Here is a 24,101-nt window from a genome sequence, read left to right as displayed (position 1 = left end):
TTTCAAGAAAAAAAAGCCATCTCTAAAACCATTATCAAGCAGCTCAATCTCAATCGTCAAGGAATAATTAGAAAAAATTTGTTTTGGGATTTCTTCGGGAAGGGTAAACCGAAGGTTAAAGGGGAATATTCTCTTGTTTGAGATGAATCTTGAACCAGGAAAACTCTGTGCTGCATATTTTCAAGATTTAAATGCTTGGATACTAACACGCATTGAATCAATTCTTCCAAGTGGAGAATTTGTCGTTTGTGATGAATACGATGAATCACAAGAAAATAATAAATATACACTATCTAGAGATCATGTTACTCAATTCCCATCAACGTCGGGTAAATATAAACCAGGAGAAAAAGTTTTAGCGCTTTGGTATGATGAAGAACTAAAAATATGGTCCACAATGTTTTACCCTGCTGTTGTTACAACAGTTCTGAAACAACTTCAAACGAACAGGTCTTAATCCAATTCAGTGGATCATCAACAAAAGTACGAATTGAAGAATCTAAACTTGCTCGTTATCCTGATCATTTCAAAATTAAAACCGAAGAAAATTAGACATAACTACAACCTCAGCATTGAGTTACAAGGTTGCATACTGAAGCTAATAAAATTTCATTATTTGACTGTAAATTTTGTTAATTAGATATTACTTTTGTAACATTAAATAAGCCTATTCAGTTGTTCCTTATTTACACTATAGCGGTCTTTAGGTACAAAAAATGATTTAATCTAAATATAATTTTTTTCATTTCTTGAAGATTCAATTTTGCGAAAATAGGTTTCTTTTTTTTAATGAAAAAATAGAAAGTTCATTAAATTTTTTTGGGCGGGACGAAATCCTCGGAATTTATTCCAGGATGGTGAGTACCTTATGTGCAATTCAGAGGCTGAAGGCCTTTATTGTTTTGGCACATGAAGGTGGCTCCTCTTGCAATGATTAAATCGGAGAATGATCATCTAATTAGCACACATCATAGCGGTTTTTTTATTCCCTCTCATTTTTTGTGGGATGATATTGGATTTTTGATTGTTTTACTAAAAGTGCAAAATAAGTCAACAAACAACATGATGTTTGAACCGAACTAACAAAAATTCAATGTCTGGCAAACCGAAAATTTGGTTCAAATATCAGCTCACTAATGATCCTAGAAAGAAGCATCCTCTCAAGACTTGCTTTGTTTTCAGCCATTGCAGGCGTCAACAAAGATTACCTATCAATCATTAAAGACCAGGGAGAGTATGGAACTTGTTGGGCATATTCAACAGTTTCATCAGTTGAAATGCAATATGCATCAATTAGTGGAAATAGAATGAAATTCTCTCCATGGGATACAATAGTGAATACCATTATTGATTATTTCGATGGAAAATCCCAATATCCATCATGCCAACAATTTTCAACCAATTATTTTTATAGTCATTATTGCGCTTTTGAATATCTCGTCAATGATAAAAGACATATGATTATGGAGTACAACAAAAAGCCATCTTCTATTTATGTCAAAAGTTATAATGTATTTTCAGGAGCAAATGCTAACATTGATACAATTGTAGAATTACTTAAAACTGGAAGACCAATAGTTTCAGTTATGCGCTCTGCTACTCTTCAAAAATTAAGTGATTTAAGCATTATTGATAAATATTATATGGATAATGAAACAATGTCGTCAATTGACCATGCAGTAACTGTCACAGGAATAGGTACAATAGAAGGCCATGATGGTATTTACCTCGAGGTTCTTAATAGCTGGGGTGAATCAATTGGAGCTGAAGGATTAAACTATATCAAAGTTGCTGACTCAATTAACGGAACTTTGAACCGAAACTTTAACATTCTTTACTATGGTATTGTCTTCGAATTAGGAGATGACGAGCCAGTTCAATCATCCAATACTGGATTAATAATAGCTGTTGTTGTTCTAGCAGTTCTTTTGGCTGTATCGATAGCAATAATTGTTGCTATCATCGTTAAGAATAAGAAAGCTGAAGGTTTCAAACATCCAGAACTAATTCAGTAAATTGATAATTTTATCAAAAGTGCTAATTTTATTTTTATGATTTAATGTGTTTTTATTATTGATATAAAATGCTCCAAATTTTGGACAATATTTTATGCTTCATATGGTGCTGAAGTTTCCATTAACTTTGGGAAGTCAAAAGAAAATTTGATCAGATGATCATTCATTAATCCTAAAAAAAAATCACTCTGATCCTTCAAGCCGGATAAAACCCAGGCAAGTTTGAATTAGCTGTTAATTATTTGCTATAAAAAATATTATACAATATTTATTTGGAAAGGATGAAAGGAAAGAGTCTTTCCAAAACGTAGAAATAGAAAGCTTTTTACTTTTGTCATTTTCTCAAGCTAACTTCAAAATATATGGTTTTGCATTGATCCACAAAAATTAAAAAATTTGTTAAAAAAAAATCAATACGAAGGGTTTAATGTGCGTATTGACTAACCATTTCTCTGGCCTTTTCTATCGAAAGCAGCGCGATTTTCCATAAATTCTTGCCCAATAGCAGCATCAACAGCATGTTCAGGTTCAGGGGTTATCATAAGGTTGTATATATCAGTTAATACCTTAGCAATTTTAACAGATGGTGCCCATTCTTGTAAAACTTTTAAGCAAATAAGTCCTTTTTCTTGATCAACATTTGGATGGTAAATTTTTGTGATAAACTTAAAGGTTGGTGCCTTGTGTGGGAATTCATTAGGGATGGCGATATCTACTTTGAAAATTCCGCCTTCATATACTGTGCCAGGAGGTCCTTGGATAAGAGCTTCCCAATGGTAAATATCAGATTCATTGACTGGGCCTGCTGATATACCTGTTGGTGGAGCAGCCTTGATATCATTGAGTTCTTTCATCAGACGCCTGTTCATTTTGTAAGATTGACAAACCGTTTAAAATGAAATTGTGTATAAAATAATCGTTCTATAAGTAGCCGGTTCACCTGCTGAGTTCGATCATTTTTAATTTAATTTTCAACGATAGGAGAAAAAAATTTTTTCCCCTTCTTCCAAAGTGTTTTATGTTATACAATTTTCATTAATAACAAGTATCCCCGAAGTACAAAAGAAATCAAAGCTATTTTTAAGAATTTAAAGATGAAATAAAATGAAGACAATGATAATTTTTTTAATTAAATTTTATATGAAAGATATTTTTTTTTTAATAAATTTGTATAATTCTATAATCATAATATTATTATATTTTTATATAAAAATATATTCAATGATTCTTTAGAATATAAAAAATTATTAATCACATATAAATGTTTAGCTCTTTGATCAAAAACCGCTGATTACCCAAACAAACATATTCAATTCACATGCCGATCAAATTACACAGAAGCATATCGTATGAGTAAAGCTCACAATCTAGCGACGAACCAAAAACTTAATATTATGTAACATGTAGAATCAAAATATGACTGTAATTAAGAGTCAATCTTAAATTCGAAGAAACTCACTTGATAGAATTTCCATATATTCTATAAACATAAGGAAAAAGCATCAATTGATATATATTCTATATTTATAATAAAAACACATCATCGAATTCGATTATTTCTGGCTCTGGCTGCTTGATATGAGATTCCGCATGCTTTGCAAGGAGAGATGGATACAAAAATGCTGCACCGCAAACATCGCATGTGTAAGGAAGCACTCCTCCATGTATAGTTTTTATGTGTGTATTCAGATTTGTCTGTCGTGTAAATGCTGAATTACACCCATCAACTGGGCATGCAAACTTTCTCCGACTTGTTGGACTTCCAGAATGCTTTTGCATGTGCTGCTTCAGGTTTGCACTGATTGAAAATGTTGCACCGCATTCAGGACAAACATGTGGCTTTTTATGCTCTTCCTTTAAGTGTCTAGTAAGCTCTTTTCGAGATGACAATTTTGCATCGCAATAGCTACATTTGATATCTTTTGATTTTTTCAAGCATGGATGTCTTTTATAATTAAGAAGGGACAAAAATTCTTGACCACAAATGTCGCAAGAGTAAGGCTTCTTGTGTTCATGAATAATAGCAGTGTGTTGGCGGAATGTATGAATTTTTTTAAATGTTTGTGAACAAAAAGGGCAAACAAAGTACTTTCTTTGAATTGCTTCTTCAATAATATCCTCTGAGTTTTTGTGATAAGCCTTAATATGTTGCTGTAAATGGCTTTTTGTTCCTGTATAATCACATAAAGGGCAATGATATGATTTAGTCTTTTGGAACATATCACCATGAATGCAGTCTATGTGTGCGTGAAGGCTTCCTTCCCTCTTAAACGTCAATACACAATAAGGGCACGAAAACTTTGGGTTTTCTGCCTCCATCTCGGGTAACGGTCGTCAATGGGAAGACCAAAGTGTTTCTGCCTTCTTGTTTCTTGATCCTAATCATACTGATATAGTCTGATACAGAATTTCGTTTCTCATCTGTCCAAACTATCAATCAAATGGACACTTTTTGAGATTAACTCTGTTACGAATTTAAAATTATTTACATTTGCAAAATTCATTTAACAAATTAAATTTAAAAAAAAATCAAATACAGAATAGAAGTATTTATAATATATTATAACGATCAAAAAATTACACTATATTTTCATTGTCATTTATCTTTTCCGATTTTTCTTCCACCTTAGGGAAATGTACATTTTCGAGACAGTCGTTTTCTTCATCTGCTAAGAAAGGAATTTCGTTTTCATCATTTTCTTCTTCCAAATTCTTAATTGATTTCTTCCAATTAACATATCCGTACATTGTAGAACCTGTTAAGCCAATTACAACTGAGCAAATATTCGCAAAGTTTGTTGAATCTGGAAATATGATGAAAGAAAGAATTGCTTGAAATACTTTCTTTCCAGCACCAACAACTACATACGAAGTCGCTGATGCATGTCCTAAGAGCATAAATGTTGCAAAGTTTACTAAAATTCCTAATATGCCGGAAAATATAATAAACCATGGCTTTAAATATATGGATTCAGAGTCAAGGAATAAGACAGAAAATGGATTAGAAAATGTTTGATACTTAATATAACTGCGGGTATTGGTATATATTAATAACGAAATTGTTGATAAGAAGTTGTTCCAGAAAATAAGGGTGAAGAAATGAAGATTACGACTGGAAACAAGAAGTTTGGTGAGAAGTACATAGGCTGTAGAAAATAGAATTGATAATAACATCCAGAAATATCCGATAGGTGAAAAGTCTATGTCTGTTATTGCACCAACAGCTGAACCAGCAACAATAAGAAACAGCGAAAAGCGAATGGATGGTGGCATCTCTTGCTTATAAAAAATATGATCTCCGATAGCTGTAAAGGCAACAGACAAGCATTTGAGAAGGGTTACCATGTGTATGGAAAGATATTTAAGTGAATAAGAGTTTGCTAGCATAGTACCAATAAAAGCAAAATTAACAATGCAGCAAACTAATAAATCCATAAATCCTATTCTGAGTGGGAAGCAACCAAATAAACCCAGGACTAGGAAAAGCACTGCTGCAATCGAGCATTGAACTATCAGGAGATTATCTGGAGATACGATATCTGGATTGGATTTACCAGCGCGAAGGATGAGCTTATTTGTAAAAACCATCATCATCGAAAATAGTGCATAAGATACTGATAGGACTGCAACTCGAGTTGCGTTGCTTTTCATTTGGTTGGTCTTAACGACCAAAAGTAACTGAAAAACTCCGCAAAAAGACCATTCAACAAATTAAATAATCGTTTCCCATAAAACATTGAAAAATCTTGCCACGAAATCAAAAAGCTGGAAAAATGAATGACGATCGGCAAATTTTCTGAGCGTTTTCGGGTGGCTAAATTTTTTGGGGACAGATGAGAAAAAATCAAAAAATAAGTTTAATTACGTCTGTGGAAAGAATCAACTGTTATTGTTATAGGTCCGTCATTCACAAAATCAAGCTTTGCTTTCTCACCAAAAGGAATTGTAATGACGTGATCTTGCTTATGTGAAGCATTTGCTTTTTCGATAAGTTTTGAGTACATTTTTATCGCATCACCTTCTGGCATTAATTCTTCGTAAGAAGGTTCTGAAGAATTATCAACAGAAGCGTAAAGTCTTGGTTCATAAATAAAGATTATTTGACCTGAAATATCGGTGATTCCCTTCCTCCATGGCCTTCCATCCTTTTCGTCTTCCCATAAGCAAATACTAAATGTTTTTCTGATTGCCCAATTCAAATCATCTTCTTTGTCTTTCTTATTAAAGCACACGTATACAAGAATTCCATTTCCAATTTCAATTACGCTTCCATCACTTTTTGTTGCTGTTGCTTTCTCAACGCACTGAAGAATAAACTTCATTAACCTATAGTCGGACAAACCTTGTCAATTTCAACCAAAGAAATTTTTCTATAAAAAGAAATGAAAGGAACTAATTTAAAGTATTTCTCCACTTAAAACAGATATTCATATGCTTAAGGTAATCCCAAAAAAATGAGTATTAAAAATTATTTGTTGATTTACTCATTTGGAATTGAAATTTCGCCAGAAGAGATCTTCTTTTGAATGGCTTTGGCGTTCTGACCTTCACATTGTGCACCCATAGCTTGGCATGTTCCAAGAACTTCTTTAACTGTTCCGGCAAGTGTCTTTGACATTGATTTGTGTCTCATTTGACGAGCAATATCAATGACATTGTCAAGTGTAAGGCTTCCTGTGTGCTTAACATTCTTTGTCTTCTTACGATCACGATGTGGTTCTTGAAGTGCATGAATGATAAGGGTAGAGGTAGAAGGAACAACTGAAATTGTTGCTTGACGATCAACAATTGTGATTTGGACTGTGCAACGATATCCTTTATATTCTTCTGTGGCTTTTGCAACTTGTTGACCAACTTGACCAGAGTTAACACCGAGTGGACCCAAACGTGGGGCGAGCTTTGCTGTAACACCTGATTCACCACCCCAAACACGAACGCGAATGACAACCTCTTGGGACATTAGATTCCAAAAGGCTGACCATTGCGGTTTTAACGGTTATTAGTGTTGATATTGCCATTATTATTTCAATAAAAACAGAAATGTCAATGATATGAAAGTGAACTCTTTCCAAATTAATTTTAATGATATATTTCAATCATTCGAATTAAGAAAAGAATTTGTTACACATGTTCTAGAAGCGTTTGCAAAATTTCCTCCAGATACTCGATTGAATTGTGATGATTTTTACTCCATTCTTTCCGTTATTAATGATCAAATTCCATACAGTTTTGTCGCATTTGTTTGTGAGTGTGTTGATCCAACGATTTCATCAGGAACACTTATTTCTCATCGAATAGCATTTGGAAATTTTTTATTAGCTTTGCCTTGCTGCTTGTTTTTCCCTCAATTTATGTATCATTTTCTCACCTATTTTAAAACTTTGGACAAACTTAAAAAAGGGGTACTTCCACGTTCCACATTAATAACAATTTTAACAAACACATTTTACTCTTTTTATGATAAACAAACAAAAACAAAAAGTGATGAAAATGAACTTGGTTCTTCATTAGGAGAAGAAGAGGAAGAAGAAGAATCTCTTGTTCTTAATACTGATCCTCAAAAAATTCCAAGCCTTTCCCTAATTGATGAGTTCAAAAAGGCAACAACTGATCTCGATGAAGCATCAGTTCAAACTTTGTTTTTCATTATGTGGCAAAAAGAACCGATTCTATTGGAATGCAAATCCAATGTTCAACATTAAAAATATTAATTTGAAATGCACGAAATCTAATATGTAAATACGGAGTGAGTGATGTGTAAAAGATTACGTATAAATAATGAAAGAAGAAGCATACATAAATTTATATCAAATTTGATTTTCTGAAAACCCAATTAAAGCATGAAAATATTTAACGCTAGAATGGAAAATGTTTTTTAAATAAAAAATTGTTCTTTACTAAGGAGAAAGATTTGTAATTTTCTGTTTTTTGGGTAAAAAGAAATTAACGGTCTATATAAAAATAATTTTTTTGTTGTTTTATGGCAGAAGAAACAAACTTAATTCGGCAACGTGAATGCTATGTTCTTTGGTCGACAATACCTGGTCTTTCTTGGATATGTCCTTTTATTGGTCATGTTGGTGTTGCAGATTCAGAAGGAACAACATATGATTTTCAAGGTCCATATACAATTGGAACTGGAAGAATGTTATTCGGAAGGCCACAAAGAAAGTGGAAAATAAACATTGATTGCGAAACTTGGGATCGAGCGATTGAAGACGTATCATGTGAGTTTGGCAGTATTAATTACAATATTCTTTGTTCAAATTGCCATTACTTTGCTGCATCTGTACTTGATAAAATTGGCTACAAACCAATTCCGCCATTTTTTGGAAAATGGGTGAATGGTGCAACAATCAAAATTATTTGGGGCTTAATTCTAAATGGACAAACTCTCACAGTGCCAGATTACTTTCGAATATGGCTTCCATTTGTTATTCTTTTATGTATTGTTTTGATTATTTTCATTAGATAAAAATCTTTATTTCGCAAGATTTTCTTAAAGTTTCACTTTCCTTCCACTATCTGCTTTTTAGCATATCCAGCTTCTAACCTTTCTATTAATCTACAAGCCATACATATGTCATGATTGCATGCAGCACTACATTTTTTGCAAAACCCTATTTCTTCGGATGTTGCCAATAAGCCAGAATTTTGTTCTTGGTAAATAATTGCTCCCTCAATAATTCTTCTCATTACTCCTGGATCTTTTTGTTGTTTTGCCACTAAGTATTCTCTAGGAAATCTACGGAATGATTGTACTGCATAAGTACATTCTACAGCGTAGTAAAGAAGTTTATTAAAATGTGCATAATAAACTATTTCTTTTTGGTTTTGAAAAGCAAAAGGTTTAATTCGGGGAGCAATTGCTGAACCTTTTAATCTAGATTCAATACCATCTGTTTTAATATCAACAGAGCGTCCGTAACGAGAAACATCCCCGCGGAGGACGTTAAGAAGAACGGTTTCTGCTAAGTCATCGGCGTTGTGACCTACCGCCACTTTAGTAGCTTTGACGTGTTGTGCACCTATATCAAGTGCTCTACGTCGGAAGATACCACAGTATGTACATGTTTCACGGGTATGAGTAGCTTGAAAAATTTGATCTAATGTCCAACCAAAGATACCAGTAAAACTAAGAATGGTAAGTGGAAGTTTGTAATTTTCTGAATTCTTCACAACAGTATCTAAAGCATGATCACGATAACCAGTGATTCCTTCATCAATACAAACAAGCTGGATTTCAAATCCCATGTTGTAACGTATATTCAAAGTATTGAGAATATGCATAAGGACAGTGGAATCCTTACCACCAGAAACCCCAATTGCAACAATATCTCCTTTGTCAATTAAATGAAATCTTTGAATTGTTTGATAAACTTCTTCTTCAAATACAACAGAAAAACATGCTCTGCATAACTTTTCTCCAGTTTCTGGTCGAACAACTTGTGCTTTTTCCTTATGACAATGTTTACATAAAACCATAATGAAATTTTATTTATCAATAGAATTTGAAAATTAGTTTTTTTTAATAAAAAAAAAATTCACAAAAAGTTTGATTTAGGCAATGTAGACAACATGTTAAAATCTATTGTCTCATCAAAACATGATGATGGAAACAATGGGACTGCTTTTACATATTCATTAGCAAATTGTTCTGAATGTTGCATAAATGTCTTTGAACAATCAATGTTAATTAGTTGTGATTTTATTTGTTCTTTGTTATTTGTTTTTTGTAATTCGAAAAATCTTTTAATAATTTCGAGATTTTCAGGACAGTTTTGCTTTCCAATTGAATAAATATTTATTGCATTTTGGATATCATATTGACGCTCATAAATATAACCCATGTTTAACCATGCTTCAACTACATCTTTCTTTAAATAAATTGCCTTTTGAAATGATATAATTGCAGCTTGATAATTACCATATAAACAATAAAGTGAACCTATATTACACCAATAAATAGGATTATCATTAAAATATTCTACGCATAATTGAAATAAACGAAGTGATGTTGCATAATCATTTAATTTCATGTGAATTTTTGCTAAAATATGATAATAAATAGGATCGAACCCAGAATTCTTTAAATTTTCATTAATTTCATTTGACATTTCTATTAAATTTTCTGTCGTTGCTATTGATAATAAAAACCAATAATATTCTTGTTTAATGATTTTATTTTTTTGATGCTTTCCAATAAGTTCTATATATAATTCGCCAGCTTTTTGATTTTCATTCATTAAATGATATGTATGAGCAATTTGCATTATAATATCTTCTAAACTTAAACCATGTGGTGGATTTAATTGTGATTTCCTAAAATATTGTAATGATTTTGAATATTTATTCATATTTCTATAAACAATTCCCAATCTAAAATATATATCGCTTAAAAAATCATAATTCTGATTATATAAAATAACTTTTTTAAAACATAAAAGTGAATGTTGATAATAATCATAATGATGATAAATTATACCTAATAAATATAAAAAAACAGGATCTTTTTCATTAGAATTCATATTTTGAGCATGTGAATAAGCAGCAAACGAATTTGGAAAGTCACCTATTACGAAGTAATAATTCCCTAATTTTTTCCAGTTTATAATTGCACTTAAGATTTCATGATCAATTTTTTTATGCACAATAGAAATCAACGTTTGAAAATGAGGAAATTTTTCTAATACCTTTTCATTAATTGGATTATAACTAAAAGCTCGTTTGGCTGCAAATTCACTTTCTTCTAAAAACTTCATCTCTTTAGCAACATAAGCAGCAATAGAGAAACCATTACTTAAAACATTATTTGTTTTGTTAATGAATTCATTATGAAAATATTTCATTTAAAAAATTTAAAAATAATTATATTAGACAGAAAATAAAATGGGATAAGATGTTGATATTTTTATGAATTTGGTTTTTTATTTCCCAGAAAATGCTATTTTTAAAAATAATTTCTCATAAAAACAATAGATTACATTACATATTTAAAACTTTCGTTAAAAGAATAAAGAAGAAAATATTTTTCCGGATATTAATAGACATACTCTAAAAATATTGTTTTATATATTTATGATTTTATTTTGCATTAAAACTTTATTCAAGTTGAAAAACGCTAATATTTTCATGATGTTAAATTTCGATTTTTGTAGAAATAAATTCAATACACATCAATATTAAGCAATAAAAAGATGTATTATATCAAACCAGGAGTTTTGTAGAAGGTGTGTATATTGAAAAACCAATTTCTTTTTATTTTTTTCGATGCATTGTGAAAATTAATAATTTAAGTTATTCATAGTACATGATGTTTTTTCTATTAACATTGTCCTTATGATAATACATGACGAGAATTTTGATATAAATTTTTATTTCGGTTCCAATTTTAAACATTTTTAGAAATTACCTACAGGAAAAAAAAAACAACAACCGCAGAATCTCAATGAAAAAGCAGTTTGTCAGTTCACAAACCATATTGAGAAACGTCCTTTTTCTATAGTTTATTTTTTAATACCAACAGACAAAGCAAATGAGGACTAAAGGATTAGAAACAACACTCAAAATGACATATGATTTCATAGACATCCCACCTCATGACGCTAATGAACATGTTTCTGGTGATCAAATTCCTTATTATATTAATGGTGATTTTACACCTCTTGACAAATATTACCAACCAATTAATGGGGATGTTTATGCATTAAATAATTCTAATGACTTTCAGGATGTATTCACTAAAGATATTTTTCCTTCAACATTTAAACCACAGGACAAAATTTTGGTTTCTTTTCCAAATCCAAAAGAATATCAAAACAAAGAAGACTTTAAACAAGCTTTTGAACTTTGGTATAAGGAAGCCTCAATATATTTTTCATATGTTACACTTCCTATTCCAATTTCAGGAGAATTTTATTTACCAGAACCTCCTAAAATCTTTACCAAAGAAGAAAAAGCGCACCCAGGTCGTTTCAGGACATTTAAACCTGAATTATGGCAACTTCTTCCACGTAATTATTTATTAATGCTTACCAAATTATATCAAAAAGATGAAATTGATCCCGAAGAACTTTTCCCTGAACAAGTACCCAAACGTGATCCATTATGTTTTAAACATCATCTTACAAGTCAAGATCAATGGTGTTCATCATTAGTTGCATCTGAACCTAATCCTATACTTTATGACTTTTATGAAGAATATGAAGAAGCATATGTTAAATGGTGCAACGTTACCTATGATACATTAAGGTCTTGTCCAATTCCACCAAAGGGCATGCAAACGGTCGCCACATTAGATCCCATCAAAGATGAAGAAGCTGACATATTTGAACCTTCCAATCCTGTGTTAGACACCGCCTTTCTATCTTGGGCAAATGAAATCCCACCAGTCACTAACTTAACAAATATCTCGGAGAAAATCCAAAATCTAAATTCCTTAGTCCGGTCCAAATCCAAAGAGTTTTCAACCCATGGTCTTCGTTGTAGTCATGTTTTATATGTCTTTGGTATTGATAAGTCTAAATTTATATCTGATAGTATTGCATATGGACTTTATGAACCCGTCACTAAAAGTCAAACCACCATCAAACCTAATGTCTGTGTATTAGGTATTCCAGAGAAGAACATTGACAAAGTCCAAAATTTAATTACCACAAATCAGTTAGATTATACCAACATAAATTGTATTTTTAAGATTCTTAACTTCAATTTGAACACCGCACAGTACACACAGATATTAAATCTCGATGTTAATGGCAAAAAATTTGTCTCATTAATTGATCCGATTATTGGCAAACGTGAAAACATAATTCGATTATTACAATTATCTAATCGTTCATTATTAGACAAGTTACATGTTGGCAACTTCTTAAATTCATATATAACTACCACAGAATCTGTTGATTTGATTAATGTTATAATTTTACCCGAAAACTTACGAAGTTTTCATCAGTTAACATCATTAGTTAATTATATTTCACCATATCGAGTTGAGATGTTACCATCCATCAAAGATAATGATGAGAAACTTAATTTAATTAATCGCTTTTATCTCTTAGATAACTTTTTATCATTATTCCGTGAGAACAATGGGAAAAAGTTTTATACAATAGCATATTCACAATGTCATTCTATATCATCTAAAATATCGACTATAATATTTGATCAGACATTTTTACGAGAGTTACGTACATCTAAGAAAGGAACAGATTTATATCGATCATTTCTAATGTTATTACATTCTAATTCCACACGAATTCATCGGATATTATTAGGGTCCGAATTTTTGACATGGATTTCACAAGAGAATGATTCATCTAAACTTTGGTCAATATCACATTGTTCATGTATGAATCAAGCCGCATTTTTATTTGCGAAATCCATCACCAAAATTGGGGAAATATTACCGAACTTATTACAAAACAATAACAATAATATATATAATATACCATATGCTATAGCGCAAATCTTAAATCATATTATTAATACAAGTAATACATTATATTTCCAATTCCAATGTAATGAATTATGTGATTTATTAAATGATGTAATTCATAAGACAAATACATTAGAAAATAATAATCGATATTTATCTTTGTTATTAATACCAATCTGTAAAATATTAATTAATGATCGATTAATCATTGATTTCAAATTAAATTTAGAAAAGTTATCTTCATCAGTTGGATTTTTAGTATCGAATTTACATGAAATCCCAAATAATTTATATAAAGAAAGAATTAAAGCTATAAATGTATTCTTAACATTAGAAACTACACGGAAAGTAATTGTAGAAAAACCCGAATTTTCAGACGCTATAGCAAAACATTTAATCGATTCCGACTTCTTAATATTACATAACACTTGGATATTATTGAACTTCTTTGTTGATAAGCCGAAATCATTATATAAAATGTTATGTAACAAAAGTTTATCTGAAACTTTATCAAATATAATTAAAAATAATGATAACTTAATACGAAGAATATTCGAATTCACCGCAAAAATATTGAAACAAAATGATAAGGATTTGAATAATAAAATTATCGAAATATTGAAACAATCAATGGGTAGAATAGTGACAATATTTAAGACAAGTCACACGTTGTTCAGAAATGATTTGTTCTTAAAGGAAACGTTCGAGTTCTGCTTGGTGTGGCTGTTCAAGAACAAGAGCCAGGAATCAATAGAGTTCACAAAGGCGTTCAAGAAACACTCGGAAATGAGGCTGCATGATATAAAGAAGAGACTGAACGTAGGAAAGGAAGAAAAAGATGAAAAGTAAAAAGGATTTTGTCAATGAATTTCGCGTTTTGTAAAAGATTTTGTGTATAATGTGTAATGAGAATGTTTTGTATAAGTGGATTTGTTTGTTTATGATATAATGTGTAATGAGAATGTTTTGTATAAATGATTTTGTTTGTTTATGATATGATGTGTAATGAGAATGTTTTGTATAAGTGGATTTGTTTGTTTATGATATGATGTGTAATGAGAATGTTTTGTATAAATGATTTTGTTTGTTTATGATATGATGTGTAATGAGAATGTTTTGTATAAATGATTTTGTTTGTTTATGATATGATGTGTAATGAGAATGTTTTGTATAAATGATTTTGTTTGTTTATGATATAATGTGTAATGAGAATGTTTTGTATAAATGATTTTGTTTGTTTATGATATAATGTGTAATGAGAATGTTTTGTATAAATGATTTTGTTTGTTTGCGATATGATGTGTAATGAGAATGTTTTGTATAAGTGGATTTGTTTGTTTATGATATAATGTGTAATGAGAATGTTTTGTATAAATGATTTTGTTTGTTTATGATATAATGTGTAATGAGAATGTTTTGTATAAGTGGATTTGTTTGTTTATGATATAATGTGTAATGAGAATGTTTTGTATAAATGATTTTGTTTGTTTATGATATGATGTGTAATGAGAATGTTTTGTATAAATGATTTTGTTTGTTTATGATATGATGTGTAATGAGAATGTTTTGTATAAATGATTTTGTTTGTTTATGATATAATGTGTAATGAGAATGTTTTGTATAAATGATTTTGTTTGTTTATGATATAATGTGTAATGAGAATGTTTTGTATAAATGATTTTGTTTGTTTGCGATATGATGTGTAATGAGAATGTTTTGTATAAGTGGATTTGTTTGTTTATGATATAATGTGTAATGAGAATGTTTTGTATAAATGATTTTGTTTGTTTATGATATAATGTGTAATGAGAATGTTTTGTATAAATGATTTTGTTTGTTTATGATATAATGTGTAATGAGAATGTTTTGTATAAATGATTTTGTTTGTTTATGATATAATGTGTAATGAGAATGTTTTGTATAAATGATTTTGTTTGTTTATGATATGATGTGTAATGAGAATGACCACTTTATATGTTAATGATTTATCAAGAGAATATTCTTACAAAAATGTGTTTGTGTTTAAATTAATTAGATTTAACCACCTTGTTCAGCAAAGCCTAACATTTTTTCAGAATATTTCAAGAAATTAAGTCTGCTCCTCGTATGATAAGTACCACTTCACTATTTTACAACAGAAAATTCTGAGTTAAATAAACTAGTTTATGTTTAGGCCTTAACGTCCATCTTACGATGGGGCAGACCCTAAAAAATACGGGTACCTCATAATTGAATTGTTTACAAAATCATGCCCAAGCACCAGTTTTTTGGTCTTGAGATTAATTAAGTACCTTAAAGAATAGATCTTGTATTTAAATTAATTTTATTTATCATTAATTAGTTTGATTTATAGCTTTATTAAAATAAATATTATATATATATATAAATATTTTTGGTTAAAATTTGAGTTTCAATTAATTTTTATATGTTATTATATCATTTAATAAATGGATTTATATAAAATTTGTATTACAGATAAAAAGGGTATGTTTGAATATTATTGATATTTCGGGTAAATGTTTTATAAAAATCGTTTTAATTTTATCTCAAAATAATCATGATTACATAAAATTGTTTGCTTTCTAAATTCATCTGCTGTTATAATTTTTATTCTTTTTTATTTTCTGAAAGTTGTTTATCTTTGAGGTTTATTTTTTCAAACAAATTGTTATAATCTGAAAAATAAAACCAACTTTGCTTCAATTTTATAAATTAATTAAATGTTTTTGCTTTCAAAAAGAAAATCAATATTGATAAAATTAGCATGTTAATTTCAGATATTCTTTTAACTTCATAAAATCTATGATTTTCTGGAATTATGATCTGATTGCTATAAAAGCCAATAAAAATTATCATGTTACAAGAGAATTTACCACCAATTACTGATTTACCTCTTCCTGCTTCTACTGAAGAATATTTTAATACATGTATGTTTTTTTTACTTCCTTCACAGATTAATAACAAACAAATGAAAGAAACACCAGGAAAAGGAAAATGGAGTGAAGTAGAAGATAGAATATTATTAAATGCAATGGCTAATTGTGATGGAAAGATTCGTTGGTCTGATATTTCTAAACAAGTACCAGGAAGAACTGCTAAACAATGTCGTGAGAGATGGCAATTCCGTCTTAATCCTGATATAAATAAAACACCTTATCAACAATGGGAAGATGACTATATAATTCAATTAAGAGAAGCTTATGGAAATCATTGGACACAAATTGCAGATAAATTACCGGGAAGAACTTCATGCTCTATAAAAAATAGATGGTACACAGTTTTAAAACATAGAACAGAAATGGGAATTTTAAGAAGGAAAAAAATTATTTCACATAGATTATATCCATTTTATTATGAAACATTAATTTTAAGAGATAGAAGAGAATTATGGGAAAAAAAGAAGGTAAAAAAGACTATGAAAAATAAATGAATTTTGAAATTGGTATTTTCTTTTTATAAATAGAATTTTCAAAATTGAAAATATCAATACAACAATTTTATTATAACGTATCTTATTGATAAAAGAATAATTTTATCGAACCAATATATCAATTAAAAATTATTAAAGAAACAATACGAATCAACATTATTATTATGTAGCATTGAATTTATTTGAAATAAAAAATTAATGATTTTTATTAAATTTATTTTTTATTTGAAGAAAAAGTATATTTTCAAGAAAACCTTTGTTAATGCAAAGGTTTTTAACTATAGTCTTCATGAAAATTTAATAAAACATTCGGTTATTTTTACTGCTTAAGCAAATACAATAAAATCTTTTGATATTTTTAATTAGTTTAATTTCTAAATATATAGGTAGAGAAAAGATTCAAAGCTTCAAAAAGAATACAACTTTATCAATTAAAATCATATTAGAGTCAAATGAGGAAGATAAATGTTCTTTTTTAGTTTCGATTTTAAATGGATATAATGTTATGACATTTAAAATGAATGGAATATCATCTCCTGATAAAAATTGTTATTTTGCCTTTAATTCTAATAAAATCATGGGAATAACAAATGCAGAAGAAATATTTCAGAAAATTATATCGAAAAGATCAATTTTATTTACTGATTCACCTGATAAAATGAATTTTTACTTAATGGAATATTTAACCGAACAGAATTATTCAATAATTGATTATAAATATTTATGGGGTTGTATGAGTCGAATAAAACCACCTCGAAAACAAGTTTATTTAAGTGACAAATGTATAACAGGAGTTATTGTTTTAACAAATTTTAAGTTTCATTTTAATGCTTTTGAGATTGATGCTTTACCCTATATTATACAAGGAAAAAAATTTGCAATAATTTCTTCAATTTTATTTGTTCTTTCTTGTTATGGTTGGAAAACAATTAAAAACAATTTCGATTCACCTGCACAAATATCTAAACTTTCTCCAATTTCATTTGCAATGCATATTACATTTTCCTTTTGTTATTCTCAATTTATGCTCATAAGCATTGAAAAAGAATTTCTTGGAAAACTTTTTATGATTATAAATGTATTTATTACATCATTTTATCTTTTAGTATGGTCTGTAATATATATTCGAATAATAGTTTCATATTCACATTTTCAAAGAGATGAAAATCGACAAAATTTAGTTTATGACACTTATTGGGCAATATTTATATTATTGTTATTCTTTGAAACAATGCTCACTTATTTTTTTGGTGATGAAATATATTTATTACCATCACTTTTCATATATTCGTTTTTTATCCCACAAATATTCCATTCTGCTTGGAATGCAGCAAAAGGAACTAAAAATGATACATTTTTTGTAATTGTAATTACTATTGAAAGAGTGTTTCCATTGGTTTATTTCTTACTATATCCAAACAATTATTCCAGAACTTATAATCCCTTGAATGGAATAATTTTAATAACATATACATTATTACAAAGCATAATTGTTCTTCTACAAAATAAGTTTGGCGGAAGATTATGTTTTGAACATAAAGACAGAAGTTTTGATTACTTTGATCATGAAATAATAGATAATGTGAATTGTGCAATTTGTTTTGAAATAATTCATGAAAATCAGAAGTCAATGGTGACTCCATGTGGGCATTGCTTTCACGAAAAATGTCTAAAAAGATGGATGGAGGAACAATTAAATTGTCCGATATGCAGGGAACCGTTTTCTTAACATAAGCTCAGAAATGTAAACGTTCATAAAATTCAAAAATTTGTTTGATTTACATAATAAAGCGCTGAGTTACTGTTTTCTGATCAGAAAACCATGAGGATCCTCAACCACGGGAATTAAGTGGTTCAAAATGGACGTTGAATCCTTGCTCTTCGTTTTGAGGTTGAAGTTTTTTGTTGAGAGTAACTGGTAGATAATGTTTTTGAAACACTTTTTCATTTTTGGTTTTCTTTCTGTTTCGAAAACACATCCAAATAATCAACAAACATAAAACCACGACTATTGGTATGAAAATTTTGTATGTTTTGAGTAATTCTTTGATTTGCATGGTATAAGGATTATATAAATAATCACAATTTAATCCGTCACCTGTATAACCTTCATTGCATACACATTTCCCTTCAGTACATTTAGCATTTTGATGACAATCAGAATCAGAATTACATTGATCATCACTCGATGACTTTCGTCTGTGATGCCTATTTGAACTGTGTCTTGAGCTATGCCTATCTTTGCGACTTCTCCCTGATTTTCTATGAGAAGAATCATCTTCAGGAATTTGATTGACTAAATTTATGTTTTCATTTGGATTTTCAACTGGATTTTGCAAGCCTTCTTCTGTGTGTCTGATATGGTGTGCTTTTTTATCTCTACTTCCTCTATGTTGATCGGATTTGTATTCTTCATTATTTTGCTTTTCAGTTAAATCATTAATGATAGCCGTATGGCTTCGTCTCCGCCTTGGTTTTTCGGCCAAAGATATTAAAAGAAACATGCAAAACATTAATAAAGATCAAAATGTATTCTGAATGTTGTGTGGCACAATTATTTTTAATAGAATTTAATAAAATTTGAATGAAAAAAGAGTACAGAATTTTAATTAGGAATAAAGTAAAGTGACACGATTACAGAGCATCGGAGGCTGATATACAATCCATTTTTCAGGCGTTTTTGAAAAATTACTATCTTTCCACTTTGACCAATACTTTACATAAATTGTGTTTATCCTTCTTATTGTGTCATTTAAAATCACATTTAAGTATTTTGGATTATATATGGTATACTTTTCATGTTTTAAGATGATTTCATCACACTTTCCAAGGAAATCATGAAACTGATATTTAATTATTTTTCTTTGTTTCTTATTTAAAGAAACAAATTTGCCTTTCATTTTAATCTCTCCAAAACCTTCTTTTTCATCAAGCTTTGAAAATGCGATATCCCATGTTAATTTAACATACTGTTCTTGTGAATTATGAATAATTTCTTCTAAATTTATTAGCGATTCATTACTAATAAATTTATCAATTTCAAAGTGTTGAATAGAATTATATGCATAATTAAAATTATTTATATTAAATATCTGAGTTAAAACTTGATCTTGATAATGTTTAGATTTATTTAAAAGATTTAATGTTAAATTACTGATAGTAGTTGTGGTTATTGTATCAAAAGAATAATTAGGAATTGTTTTTAATACATCTTGATATTGAGAAAGTTCTTTAAGGAAAAGAATTATATTTGATGTTAAAGGACTAATATTTCCATCATTTGGAATCATTGAATAATCATGATTCTCGACAGATTCCATAAAAAGATCAAGTACTTTCTGTATCGTATTTTGAAAAGGTCGAATAACTTCAGAAAGAACTTTTAATCTTTGGCTACCTACTAAATCCTTATTATGAATTGGATCAAATGAACTTATTGCACTTTGAATTGTTGATAATAAGTCAAGATCAAAAAATACATTAATATGGGATGAATATGCATCAGAATGCATTTTTTGTATTGCATTTGTTAATTGACCAAATGGAGAATCCATAATTTTACTTAGAATTGAATGATATCCTTTTCCAAATATTTTATTTGCAATTTCAGCTTCTCTTTTTAAGAGAAAAAGAAAAAAATTAATAAGAAAATGTATTGAATGTGAATGACGTTCATAAATCGGAATCTCAAGAATATCAAAAGTTTTTCCAATGATTTTACGTTCTTCAGACTCTTGGAACAAAGTACTTAATGAGGAATAAATAAAAATTAATCTATAATAAATATATTTTTTGATATATGAATCATATGAAATATCAGAAAGCACATTTGAAATTTTATTAAGATCATTAAAATTTTCAGATGAAATGGGATATGTTATATCTTTAATAAGTTCTTCATTACAAATATTAAACTTACCTCCTTTATATTCAAAATCAGAAATTGGAAATGGTTTTATATTTTGTCTAATAATTGATTCGAAATAGTTTAATAAATTTACACATCCTATAGACTGAAGACTTAACATTTTTGTCTTAGATATAGAAGATTCCCTAAAATTAAGTTTTTCAAGAACTGAAATTGCTTTTTTTAATTTTTTCATTGTTTGAATGTATTCTTCGAAGTTTGCTTCGACTGGTGAATTAATGACTTTAGCAAATACAGTATCTTCATTTAAAAGACTTAATGTTTTTTGTAATGAAGAATGTGCTAGGTTTATGTTTTCTAATATTATATGTTGCTCTTTAATTTCATCATGTAATAAATTCAATGAAGTTTTTTGTTCTTCAAATTGAGTTAAAAATTTATTTATTGATTCCCTTATATTAGGAAGTTTTGTAGATGTTATATCATGAATCTTTTGAATGTACTTATGTTGTTCTATTGGATCCGAAAGATTAGGGGATTCATCTTCATTCATTTAAAAAATTTTACGAAACATGAAATAAAATTTTACAAAAACTATTTTACTTTATATGTATTAATCATTTTTTATCATTAATATTAATCTTAAAACAATGAAACCAAATGTATATATAATTTAACTTTATTTTTATTTCTGTTCATCAACTTCTGCATTAATCAAAAGATAATCTGCAGCAGGTTCTTTATTTTTTCTAAATGCAAAATATTGTCCTATGATTGTGAAATCAAAGAATAAAATCCCTGCTGAGCCAATAATCCATGGGAATTGTCCCCATATATAAGGCCAGTGGTAATCTTTACAGAAAATTGAAATAGTGTATGTGACGTTTCCTAAAATTGCACATATTGAAAACTTGGCTGAAAACCCTGTAGTATCACGCCTTTGACAATTTTTTACAATCTGAGGGATTCTCGATGTAATATAAGAAAAGCATGAGCACCAACCAAGAATTGTACCAAAGATCTGATCCGAATCATATGGACCTGAACTATTTTCAAGAAGTCGCGTGGTTGATGCAGCTGTTGCAATAAGTAATGGACTTATAGAAAGTGGATTCAAATCATTATCAACTTTGGAATTATTTTTCTCACTGAAACATACATTCTTAAACCATTTAAGGTAAATATATTGGAACAAAGTAAATGCGTCTACAGCTACGTACCAAGTTGCTGTAATTAATTGTGTTACTAATTTTTTATTTATGATTACTCCTAAAAGATTGCATGTATCACCAAAAAGAAGGAAGCAAATAAAAATAAAAGAAAAGCCATCCGTTTGACCTGTTTTGAAGAATAATATAATTTGTGGAATTTGAGCATACATCCATATCACTGTTGATGCAAGTCCAAAATAAAAGCTAAGCTTGTCCATAGTTGTTATTACACATTCATTAAAAACATCATGAATCCATGGAACATATTCACCTGTACAGTTTACCATTTTGTGAAGGCTGTTTATATATTACCGTTTAGTAACTTTTTGAGATTACAGACAAACAAATTATCGTTCGTGTGGTCATTTTTTGTGTTGATAACCGGAATGACATGGCCTTACTGGAATTCAAAAAGTCGAGCGTGAAGTGGGGGCAGTTACATAATTCGAAGCATTTGTCACACACTAAAAACTTACAAGATTGTCCTCAGAAAGTGATTCTAGTTTTTTCCTCAAGTTTTGTATTTTATTCGTGTCACATAAGAAAAGATGTCTTTTAAATTAATGTGAATTTTGATTAACACAGTGTCTTTAAGAACAAAGGATTCATGTTTGGAATTTCCTGTGATGCTGATGTAATTGATATCCAAGCACCATCAATTTATTTCCTTAAAAATGGAAAAAGGAAACAATAAAAAGCTAAACAAGATTTTACCAATTTTATCTATGCTATACCATCTTTCTACTATGCGAAAACAAACAGACAACGGTTTAACAGTTAGTTAATGACGTCAATAACTAATGATAATCATTATCTGATCATGAAATATGTATTTTATTTTTCACAACTATTGACTTAATTCTTTTTTTCTTAGTTTCTTTTGTTTAACACATAAATTTTCCCTCTTTTTTCCCATCTAATTAAACAATTTTTAACATAGAAGTATTTCAAAAAAATATATAGCGAATAACTCAAATAAGTTATGATGATTATATATAATGAGTTTCTTGAAAGCGAATAAAAGTGCTTTTCATGCAAGCCTTTAATCCCTCTATTTATTAATTTCCATCTCAATTGTAATTACAAGAAATTCCTACTGCGAATATATATGTAGTTTGGTTTTCATTTTCATTAATTTCTTCTTTTTTATTTTTGGTTCGATTCTGAATTCAATTCTTCAATAGAAGAAACTTCTAGAATTTCATCATGATCACACTTTGATCCAACAAGCATAATTGCAACTCTGTTGTCAGAGTATTCATGGACATTGCTTAGCCAATTTGGAACATTTTGAAAAGAGTCTTTTCTGGAAACACGATAGAGAACAACTGCTACGAAAATATATAGAAGAGATAGATCGATACTACTCTGAAGCGTGAATGTCCCAAGCTATTGCTTGAACAGATTTACCATGTATTTCCATAATTTTTATTAAATATAGGCCACCAAAAAACGAGGCTGATAAAAATCATCTTGACGGCGTATAAAGGAGGTTTTGCCTTAGGTTTGAATCATACGCACCCCTTTGGCATGCCCCTTGTGCTCAAATTTTTTACAGATACTGTGAAAATTTATGAACATTTGGATTGCAATCTGTCTGTTTCTTAAAAAAAAAAAAGTAAAAATTGAATGCATCGAAAATACGATTAAATCGAATTCAAAATAAATATTTATTGCCAGGATGCTTTTTTATCATAAAATACGTGAGTTTATGATATTTTAATGTGGACTGTAACAATGAAAAAATTATTCAAAATTCAAAATAGAACAAAACAGTTCTTGTTTTAAATAAAACAATATGGAATTGAATATATTTTTAAAGAAAAATTAATGAAAAACATTTATCACTCAATAAGTTCTAATCTTAAAATCAAGTTAATATTTTAAAAATTAAAATGATTTTTACTAAATGGAAATAAAAGAAAAATAAAACGACGCTGTTTGCATTTTATGATATTTCGTCCATTCAAGAATAACCCCACAAATGCTTTTAAACAACAACCCGATCTTTGCCAAAATTTCAATGAGATTTGACTGGTTGCGGTCATTCTGACGACAGTCTCCTTTGAATTGTGGTTCATCGTTTGTTTTTATTGACAAACCGATCATAATGTTAACACTTTTGAAATTTGTGTAGTAA

The 24,101-nt window shown here is 29.1% G+C and overlaps 8 protein-coding genes across 8 annotated transcripts; 2 read left to right on the top strand and 6 right to left on the bottom strand.

Moving 5' to 3' along the window:
• Positions 1-1,136: 1,136 nt before the first annotated feature.
• GO595_005022 (cathepsin S-like) lies at positions 1,137-2,015 on the top strand (the record flags this gene model as incomplete). Its single annotated transcript, XM_067918219.1, has 1 exon — positions 1,137-2,015. The coding sequence occupies one exon, from the start codon at positions 1,137-1,139 to the stop codon at positions 2,013-2,015; it is 879 nt and encodes a 292-aa protein (XP_067774794.1).
• A 440-nt stretch (positions 2,016-2,455) lies between these two features.
• Positions 2,456-2,869, bottom strand: GO595_005021 (signal peptidase I; the record flags this gene model as incomplete). The annotated part of the gene is made up of 1 exon (XM_067918218.1): positions 2,456-2,869. One exon carries the CDS (start codon positions 2,867-2,869, stop codon positions 2,456-2,458), a length of 414 nt encoding a protein of 137 aa, XP_067774793.1.
• Positions 2,870-3,539: 670 nt separating this feature from the next.
• Positions 3,540-4,334, bottom strand: GO595_005020 (zinc finger protein; the record flags this gene model as incomplete). Its single annotated transcript, XM_067918217.1, has 1 exon — positions 3,540-4,334. One exon carries the CDS (start codon positions 4,332-4,334, stop codon positions 3,540-3,542), a length of 795 nt encoding a protein of 264 aa, XP_067774792.1.
• Positions 4,335-4,592: 258 nt separating this feature from the next.
• GO595_005019 (GDP-mannose transporter GONST1) lies at positions 4,593-5,666 on the bottom strand (the record flags this gene model as incomplete). The annotated part of the gene is made up of 1 exon (XM_067918216.1): positions 4,593-5,666. One exon carries the CDS (start codon positions 5,664-5,666, stop codon positions 4,593-4,595), a length of 1,074 nt encoding a protein of 357 aa, XP_067774791.1.
• A 206-nt stretch (positions 5,667-5,872) lies between these two features.
• On the bottom strand, positions 5,873-6,337 carry GO595_005018 (D-tyrosyl-tRNA(Tyr) deacylase; the record flags this gene model as incomplete). Its single annotated transcript, XM_067918215.1, has 1 exon — positions 5,873-6,337. The coding sequence occupies one exon, from the start codon at positions 6,335-6,337 to the stop codon at positions 5,873-5,875; it is 465 nt and encodes a 154-aa protein (XP_067774790.1).
• A 158-nt stretch (positions 6,338-6,495) lies between these two features.
• Positions 6,496-6,975, bottom strand: GO595_005017 (60S ribosomal protein L12; the record flags this gene model as incomplete). The annotated part of the gene is made up of 1 exon (XM_067918214.1): positions 6,496-6,975. One exon carries the CDS (start codon positions 6,973-6,975, stop codon positions 6,496-6,498), a length of 480 nt encoding a protein of 159 aa, XP_067774789.1.
• Positions 6,976-8,522: 1,547 nt separating this feature from the next.
• Positions 8,523-9,500, bottom strand: GO595_005016 (cytoplasmic tRNA 2-thiolation protein 1; the record flags this gene model as incomplete). The annotated part of the gene is made up of 1 exon (XM_067918213.1): positions 8,523-9,500. One exon carries the CDS (start codon positions 9,498-9,500, stop codon positions 8,523-8,525), a length of 978 nt encoding a protein of 325 aa, XP_067774788.1.
• Positions 9,501-11,550: 2,050 nt separating this feature from the next.
• On the top strand, positions 11,551-12,757 carry GO595_005015 (uncharacterized protein; the record flags this gene model as incomplete). The annotated part of the gene is made up of 2 exons (XM_067918212.1): positions 11,551-12,677; positions 12,751-12,757. 2 exons carry the CDS (start codon positions 11,551-11,553, stop codon positions 12,755-12,757), a joined length of 1,134 nt encoding a protein of 377 aa, XP_067774787.1.
• Positions 12,758-24,101: the final 11,344 nt, after the last annotated feature.

The sequence above is a fragment of the Histomonas meleagridis genome, assembly GCF_020186115.1.
Source record: "Histomonas meleagridis strain 2922-C6/04-10x chromosome Unknown contig_31, whole genome shotgun sequence".
NCBI classification, from domain to species: Eukaryota; Parabasalia; order Tritrichomonadida; family Dientamoebidae; genus Histomonas; species Histomonas meleagridis.
This window is presented reverse-complemented; position numbering and strand designations above follow the sequence as displayed.